Raw genomic sequence first — 9,045 nt, forward strand, 5'->3', positions numbered from 1 at the left:
CCTCTGCATTGTGGGTCTAGTCTCACTCGTCTCTTTCTTGTAACTCCTTCAGAGGAGTCATAGGGGTCTTGGTGGCCTCCTTCAATCATCTTACATAAAGACTTATTTTACATTTTCATGTACTTCAAAATTGAATTGTAGAAATTTGTTTCCACTTTGACACGTCCAAACAGCCAAAGTATATTTATTATCCTGTCTTTGATTCAGTGCTGTAAAGTAATGAAAGTGGATAACTTTTATAGAGCCTGTATATCTGTGGTCAAAGGTTCTTTGCGCTGTGACAGAGACCTTTGAATCTGGGTGGAACCACACTGTAAAAAACATCCAATGACAAAACAACTGTGACAATCTTCTTTTACACGTTGACAAATGTCCCTTCGTACGAACAGACTGATCTCCAGACAGACAGCTCTCCATGCGCATGGACCAATAGTTCTGCTGCAGTAATACCTCCATACCATACGCGCTCCGATCTCCCTGAAACTCGACACGCCGGATCAGAGTCCTGACCAGACTGTGTTTACACCAAACCCTGACGTGCTCGAGGATCAACAATCGTACGGTGAGGACTCGACCATCGCTGCTAGCAGCTTTCATTTATTTTCATTACACTTTAAACCTGGACAATTTACTGTTATTTACGGATTCAAAGTGCTGATAATATACAGTAAAATGACTGAAAGACAATATTTACAAAAAGAAAGAAAAAACTGGCAAGATATAGAATCTGAGAGAATCATTTTTGTTTTTTTTTTTTGAACCTTTCAAACATTTGACTGTTAAATTAGACGGTTTTTACGACCTTTAAATCAGCAGCACAAAACATTATTTGCTGTTAATTGAAAGAAAAAAAAATTGGATGTTAAGGACTGAAAAATGCCAACTGAGGTTTAAAGCTGTTTTTTTTGCAGATTTTGTGTTTTAGAAAAAAGGAGCTTTGTTTTTCTTTGTTTCAAATTTGTTTTTTAGCTGTTATTTAGGGATTTGGGACAAAAATTGCTCAGAAACTGTAAAGAATTTTTCTTGTTTTGAAAAATGAAGGAGTTACTAGAAGGAGACTAGTGAGGGAGACCACCAGGAGTGCTCTTTCCACCACTCCACAGTGTCCCCAGTCCAGGTCAGTGGATCTCCCCCTCAACTGTCCACAGCCTGGTCAAGCCGGGCCTACCCTGCCTGAGGTGATGAACGATTTGCCAGAACTTCCTTGAGATCAACTGAAAGTCCATAGTCTCTCTGAACTTAAGTTCAACTATAGTGGTGGGATCTCTGGATAGTGGGCCTTATGGGTGGTGGGCCCTCTGCATTGTGGGTCTAGTCTCACTCGTCTCTTTCTTGTAACTCCTTCAGAGGCGTCATAGGGGTCTTGGTGGCCTCCTTCAATCATCCTACATAAAGATTTATTTTACATTTTATATTTTCATGTACTTCAAAATTGAATTGGAGAAATTTGTTTCCACTTTGACACTTTGTCTGAAAAGCCAAAGTATATTTATTTTGCTGTTTTTGATTCAGTGTTGTAAAGTAATGAAAGTGGATAACTTTTATAGAGCCTGTATATCTGTGGTCAAAGGTTCTTAGCGCTGTGACAGAGACCTTTGAATCACACTGTAAAAAACATCCAATGACAAAACAACTGTGACAATCTGGCAGAAAAAAACATTAAAATTCAGTGAAATAATGAGACGTTCAAAAACTGTGAACGAAAATATCTGTAAAATAACTAAAGAGGGAAAATCGGTGAAGTCGCAGAAAATTGTTTTTAAAAGTCTGACAGTTTTAAAGTGTTAAAAAACGTTGATGTTTTACAGTGACGGTGTTTTTACAACATGACAGGTGAGCAGAGAGCTGACTGGATCTAACTGGTTCATACAGACTCACTTCACTGAAAGCTGCTGCTCAGANTGATAAAAATAAAACTCCACAAATAAACGGTGGATTCTAACAGCAGTGGAAAGAAACCAGAACATTCAAGCGCTGTAAAGATAATAACTATAATTAATAAATATTCACTTTTTAGAGTCTGGGCGCTACAGAGCTGCTGGGAGTTTTATTATTATTCTTCAGCTGAAACAGACACGTTTCTGACGGCTTCAACATGCACGAAAAAATCACCAAAAACACCAAAATCACATGAGGACTGGCGAAAAATATGATATTTTGAGGTAATTGGGCATGTCAATGGTGAAGTGGCTCCACAGCGTCCCCTTGAAAATGTTAACAGAGTCCTGTTGGAAGCACGTTTGACCCAGAGCTACACAATTTGGTGGCCACATGGAGCAAGTCAGGACGGATAAAATAGTCCCCCTGCTCCAAGCTCTAACATGCAACACAGCTCAACTGCGCCCCCTACAGTATTTAAACAGAGTCCCATCACGGCTACGTTTGACGGCACACATGTAGCAGGTCGGGACGCACGAGAAAGTCCATCAGCACATTTCCGTAAACCCAACAGGAAATCCGCCATGTTGGAAAAACGGCATGTAAGAAGAGTTGTCAATGTGGCCAAAGGTATTCGTAGTTAAAAAATCTACGTATTCGAGTCGAGCAGCTTCCCCCGTTGGCTGTCTATTCACATGACTTCAGATCTGAAACTAAAAAGCATCTGAAGATCCGGGTTTCTGTGTCCTGAGCTCTGGCTCACGGGATCGTTCACTGGTACCGCTCTGCTGCTCTGTGCCTCAGTAGTTATTACGGGTCTGAATGTTTTACACATTTGAAAACCTGATTACAGACAGATTGTGAGACGACTTTAGCAGATTCTGGTTCGCATTGACAATCTTCTTTTACACGTTGACAAATGTCCCTTCGTACGAACAGACTGAGCTCCAGACAGACAGCTCTCCATACGCATGGACCAATAGTTGTGCTGCAGTAATACCTCCATACCATACGCGCTCCGATCTCCCTGAAACTCGACATGCCGGATCAGAGTCCCGACCAGACCACGTTTACACCAAACCCTGACGTGCTCGAGGATCAACAATCGTACGGTGAGGACCCGACCATCGCTGCTAGCAGCTTTCATTTATTTTCATTACTTTTTAAACCTGGACAATTTACTGTTATTTTTACGGATTCAAAGTGCTGATAATATACAGTAAAATGACTGAAAGACATTATTTACAAAAAGAAAAAAAAACTGGCAAGATATAGAATCTGAGAGAATCAGTTTTTTTTGTTTTTTGAACCTTTCAGACATTTGACTGTTAAATTAGACAGTTTTTACTACCTTTAAATCAGCAACACAAAACATTATTTGCTGTTAACTGAAAGAAATATTTTGGATGTTAAAGACTGAAAAATGCCAACTGAGGTTTAAAGCTGTTATTTTGCAGATTTTGTGTGGAGGAGTTACTAGAAGGAGACTAGTGAAGGAGGCCACCAGGACTCCTATGACTCCTCTGAAGGAGTTACTAGAGGGAGACTAGTGAGGGAGGCCACCANTTGAGGACGTGACAGCAGCTGTGGAAGAGCTCAGAGATGTACTACAGGACGTTCTGAGGGACGCATGGACAAACATCTCACTGGCCATCACTGACATGGATGTTCTACTGTCAGAACCAGAACCAGAACCAGAACCAGAACCAAAGACCAGAGCTGGATTCTTAAAATATTCACAAGAAATCACTCTGGATCCAAACACAGCACACAGAGAGCTGTTATTATCTGATGGGAACAGAAAAGTGAAACGTATGAATCAACCTCAGTCGCATCCTGATCATCCAGACAGATTCACTGGCTGGTTTCAGGTTCTGAGTAAAGAGAGTCTGACTGGACGTTGTTACTGGGAGGTGGAGTGGAGAGGAGGAGGAGTTCATGTAGCAGTTTCATACAAGAACATCAGCAGAACAGGGGATTCAGATGAATCTGGATTTGGATTCAATAACAAATCCTGGTCTTTATATTGTGACACCAACAGATGTGGATTTTGGCACAACTACACTCAAACTCTCATCTCAGGTCGTCCTTCCTCCAGAGTAGGAGTTTACCTGGATCACAGAGCAGGTGTTCTGTCCTTCTACAGCGTCTCTGACACCATGACTCTCCTCCACAGAGTCCAGACCTCGTTCACTCAGCCGCTACATGCTGGAGTTTACGTTTATTCTGGATCCAGTGCAGAGTTCATTAAACTTAAATAGACTGAAGTGTTTAAAGAGCAGCTGGTTCAGTCTCATTGTACACTGTAAAACACCACAGGTTGATTTAACTGTCTGTTGTTTGAACAATCAGCTGTTATTCTACAGATTTATATTCCTGATAAGATCTACTGAGAACACAGAAAGAACGTTTTCATTTACATGTTAAAGAAAAACTGTAGATAATCAAGTCATTTGTTCTTTTATCAGGTTTGACTGCATTAAATAAAAATCATTGTTTTGCTGATATTTGATTGAAAGAAACGTTCTGAATATTAAGGATTGATTATTTAACAGGTTTCAGTAAAATCACAGGAAGAAGTCAGAATTTATGTATAATCCAAAAAATAACGTGTAAAAAGATGATTTTATGTGAAAAGACGGTTTTGTTTTGTTCGTTTGTTTGTTTGTTTCTTCATCTCGTTGTGTTTCCATGTTTGTTGTGAGAATCTTTAGAAGCTTTCAGTGTGCTGTGATGCCCCAGTGGGACCACCGGGGGGCGTCTTCACCGCTGTTGTCATCTTGGAGGTGAGTCCCTAACCTGTCTAAGAGGCCTGATTGGAGGAACTCAGCACACCTGGGCCCAGTGTGATGAACTTACTGAAGTCCTGCAGGTTCTCTAACTCTCTCTCTGCTCTGGCTTCCTCCACAGGCACACCAAGGTTTGATTCGGCGATCTGATTTGGTCTAACTGGGTCTGATTTGGTCTGATCTGGTCTGATCTGGTCTAACTGGGTCTGATTTGGTCTGATTTGGTCTGACTTCCTCCTCATGCAGCCGTGTAGAACCTGTTCACGGTGACATCACAGATCACTGCTGCATGATGGGATGTGAGAGGCTGCCGCTGACTCCTCGTGTGTCCACAGCGAGTCCACTCCACGCACTGACTGGGTCGCCTTTTTCCTCTGAACAGCGCCCGACCGAACCGCTCGCTGAGTCAGCACCACATTAGCATCGGACTCGGACGCATCGCAGCGCCGCCGTGATTTAATGCAGCGTGTAGAGGAGGAGCTGCCAGGTTTCAACCCCAAATTACGCCCCACGATAAATTTACCGCCACTACTACGGGGACGCCGCCAGCTTTTATGGCAGGTTTGTAATTGGCCAGAAAACGCTCAATTTGTGTTATAAAAGAATAAATGTTTTATGGTGTGCACATTATTTACAGTTATTTTATGATTAACGTGTAAAATGTAAACATGTTTCTGGGAGTTTACTTGTTGTTGTCTGTAATTTAACAAAATCTGTAAAATTACAAATTATATAACAAGTTTTTTTTTATTATTAATACATTTAATTTTGCTGATTTTTGAAAAATGTAAATACTATAATAATAATTAAAAAAAATAATGTAATAAAAATGTTAAAAATAGTGTAATTTTACCGTCCAAGAAACAAATGATCATTTGTTTAGAACACATTTTGAGAGTGAACATTACGTATGGCTTTGACCTGTTTGTTTGTTTGTTTTTACAGTCAATATGTTAAATGACATTTTTTCCCTGTGATTTCCTGAGATGCTATCTTTCTTTTTTCTTTCAAAATAGGGAAAATCTGTTTAAAAAAAAAAACAAAAAACACACAAAACTGTAAATCATTTCCTGTTATTTTTTTGAAAATAACAGGAAATGATTTCAATTTTAACTGCATCATAATAATAATAATAATAATAAATAATGTAAATTTATATAAATAAGAAAGCATTTGTTATCATTTTTTAATCTTTTTTTGTCAAATTTGTTAAACGCAACAACAAATATGTAATTTGACAATAAAACATGTTAAAAAATACTATTTGTAAAAACACATTTTTGATGTTCTTATTATCCAGAGTTTTGGGCTGATTTTCTTTTCTTTTTTACATTTTTTTTTGTGATTTTATGAGATTTTTCGTTTTTCCAAATTTGTAAAATAACTGTACAATGTGTTTCTTTTTTAATTACTGTAAAAGCAGCAAAAATACAATCAAATATCTGTGAAACAATGTCAATTTTAGCAACACATGAATAAATAAATGACAATAAAATGATGAATTGAAAAATGTAAATCCAGATAAATAAATTCTATATATAACAAAACATTATTTGTCTTTTTCTTTTCTTCTTTCTGACATAAATAAAGGAACTTATAGCGTAATTTGACGGTAAAACATGTCAAAAGAAAAACAGTTTATAAAAACACATTTTGATGTTCACATTATGCACAATTTTGGGCTGATTGATTAAAATTTAATTTTTTGAATCAAATCTTTTTTTTTTATTTTTACGGTTAAAATGTAAATTACTAATTAATTCCCATAAACTACTTATTTATGTGATTTTATTGAATATTTTCTGTCATTTACCAAACCTGGGGGTGTGTGTAGAACAACAGTGACCCAGAGAGCAACATGAATAAAGTGAAACTGCAGCAGGAATTCCTGTCGGCAGAACCGAGGCGTCGACCCGAGAGCAAAGAGCGTCTTCTGTAATAACCACAGATAAATAAAGGAGAACGAGCGACGGCGTGGAAAGTGCTGCTCTCATGCTAAGACTCGATGCTAATGAGGGACTCTTGGCAGGAGAATGCAGAATAAAGTCCTCTTCATGCAGCCTGCGAGCTGATGGCTTCATCTGTCTGTCTAAGAGTTTCTGCATCCGTTCAGAGGTTCAGTATCGAGCCCCTTCTCAGCAAATTAATGCGAGAGTCACGTGTCCTCACGTAACGTTTAATCTCAAAACACCACAAACGTGTCTGTAGTTTTAAAAGCACCTGAGCTGCTGCTGTCGTCTGTGGTCGACGTCAGCGTTCGATACCAGGACTTCCTGTCGCATCCAACTGTCTCTGTGGTCGATCATTTTGTGCAGTAATGTTCGGTGAGTTTGTCGCACGGCTTCGCGGTTATAAAATCAGTAGTTTGGGTTAACGTATAGTCTTAATGAGCTGCTTCTGTCCATCTGCCGTCTGACAGCAGAAACAGAAACATACGTGAATGAGAAGAGGTCTGTCGGGTATTTAGCGATATTCAAATGCCGTTTACGTGAGCACAGAGAGCAGGAGAGAAGCTAACGGATGGAAACAGCAGCTGATGACCCACCCAGTCCTCGTCTACTGGTTTAAATGAAAGTCATATGAACGTTAGCCACATTAGCCGCCCAACATGCTAACACTAAAGATTTCCCTGTTGTGGTAACCCTCGAGGTCAGAGGGAGCAAACACAGGCCCGTGGGCCAAATCGGGCCCGCGGTGTAATTATATTTGGCCGCAAGATCATATCAAATGTCTACTGGAGCGGGCCCGCCGGTATATAGCGCATGCATCGTTAATACTACACATCCCAGAATGCTCTGCTGGTACGTTGAAGCGTTAGCAACTCTCAGGAAAATTTAAGCCACCCTTCACAAAAAATGGCCAAACAAAAGGTGGAAAACAGCAGCTTTCAAGACAGGCAGGAGGCAGATCATCTGCTCATGAATGTGAAGGACAGACCTTGATTCAGCTTCTTGCTTCTTCCAGATTTAACGTTTGAGCAAAACCTTCGTTTCCATATGAAAAAGTTTATCATTATATATCTGGACAGAAAGCAAAACACGCAGAACTTTAGTCCATTTTTCAATAAATATCGAGTCTGGCCCTCGACTTAGTCCCAGTTTTTTATTTATTTTAATTTTGGCCCACTGTGTGTTTGAGTTGACACCCATGCTCTGGGTGTTCGGTTCCTCAGATGCTGGCAGTGCACCGAGACTCTCGTGTTCACTCTTGCAGCAGAACATTTGGTGAGTTTGAGACATTTAGACAGTAAATAAAGCTGCTGGACTGAGAGGCTTATTCTGGGTTATACAAAGCTTGAGTTGGACTATCGGTGCTTAGAAACTTCCTACTGGCTTGTAGTGTATACGTAATTTCAGAGCTTTTATTTTCTAAGTTTTTAAGACACTCGAAACACAACAAAATGGACTTTCCACCATCTGGGACCTTTAAGTGAATACAGCTGCTGTGATATTTGGTAGCTGGAAAACATCTAGAAAGTAGGAAAGTAAAGTGACAGAAGAGGATTGAACCACTTCTCTGACCAGCTGCACCAGTGTTTGCACATAAATGCTACACCTATGCGCTTAGCTAGCACTTTTTAACGTTGGTTAGGTTCTGCAAAGTGCTTCTAATGTGTTTCTTATTGACACGCCTGCGTAGAGGGTCTGGGGATCGAACCTCGTGATTGGTGGCCGACCCGCTGGGCCACAACTTCTAATTATTCATACGGAGAATCGATATTGAACACAGCTTCAGGAATCTGTCGTTACTTTAGCGTTAGCGTCACGTACCTGCAGGACGATGGGCAGCTGCTCGGGGGGGTTCCTGTTCTCCACGCCCATCGTCAGCCACACCTGGAACGCCGTCAGCTGCTCGGCGAAGAAAGGACTGTGCTGTGGACACAAAACACACACCAGATATTTATCGCCGTTTTGGAGGATTTATTGCGCCCGCCGATTCCCTCCCGTCGCTCTCAGCGCGAGCCGCTGTGCAGCGACCGAGCCCATCATTTCATAAAGGCTCCGACATAATGAGCTCAGAAGTGACACTGCACTGCGGTAACAACATAAATCCTGATCTATCATGATCACCTTCCCGCTCGCCGCTCTGCCTCTCCGCCGCCGTGGCAGCCGGCCTGATTGATCGGTTGCTGGCCGCAGAGTTTTTGATCACGCCGAGTGTTGAGATTGCAGCGGGAATTACGACGGGACGATTGATGGATGTGGAGAGGGGAAATATCAACGCTTCGCAGCTGGATGGGGAAATTAATTTGTGCATAATCAAAGCTTAATAACAAACCCTCTCAGGTGTGTGGAGGTAGCGAGGACTGACTGTACCCTCTGAACTCTGGAGAAACGATCCTGAAGTGTTGAGTTTGTAAGAACACCAAACAACAACA

General features: G+C 40.8%; 1 protein-coding gene across 1 annotated transcript in view; it reads right to left on the reverse strand.

Annotated features, from left to right (window-relative positions):
* The window catches only part of rptor (regulatory associated protein of MTOR, complex 1), a 202,978-nt gene that overhangs the window by 65,581 nt on the left and 128,352 nt on the right, over positions 1-9,045 (reverse strand). The window contains exon 12 of the mRNA XM_008295570.1: positions 8,438-8,539. Within this exon, the coding sequence (XP_008293792.1) occupies positions 8,438-8,539 (102 nt within the window). The remainder of the gene's footprint in view (positions 1-8,437; positions 8,540-9,045) is intronic.

Source organism: Stegastes partitus, unplaced genomic scaffold (assembly GCF_000690725.1).
Source record: "Stegastes partitus isolate 25-593 unplaced genomic scaffold, Stegastes_partitus-1.0.2 Scaffold1059, whole genome shotgun sequence".
In the NCBI taxonomy this organism is placed as follows: Eukaryota; Metazoa; Chordata; class Actinopteri; family Pomacentridae; genus Stegastes; species Stegastes partitus.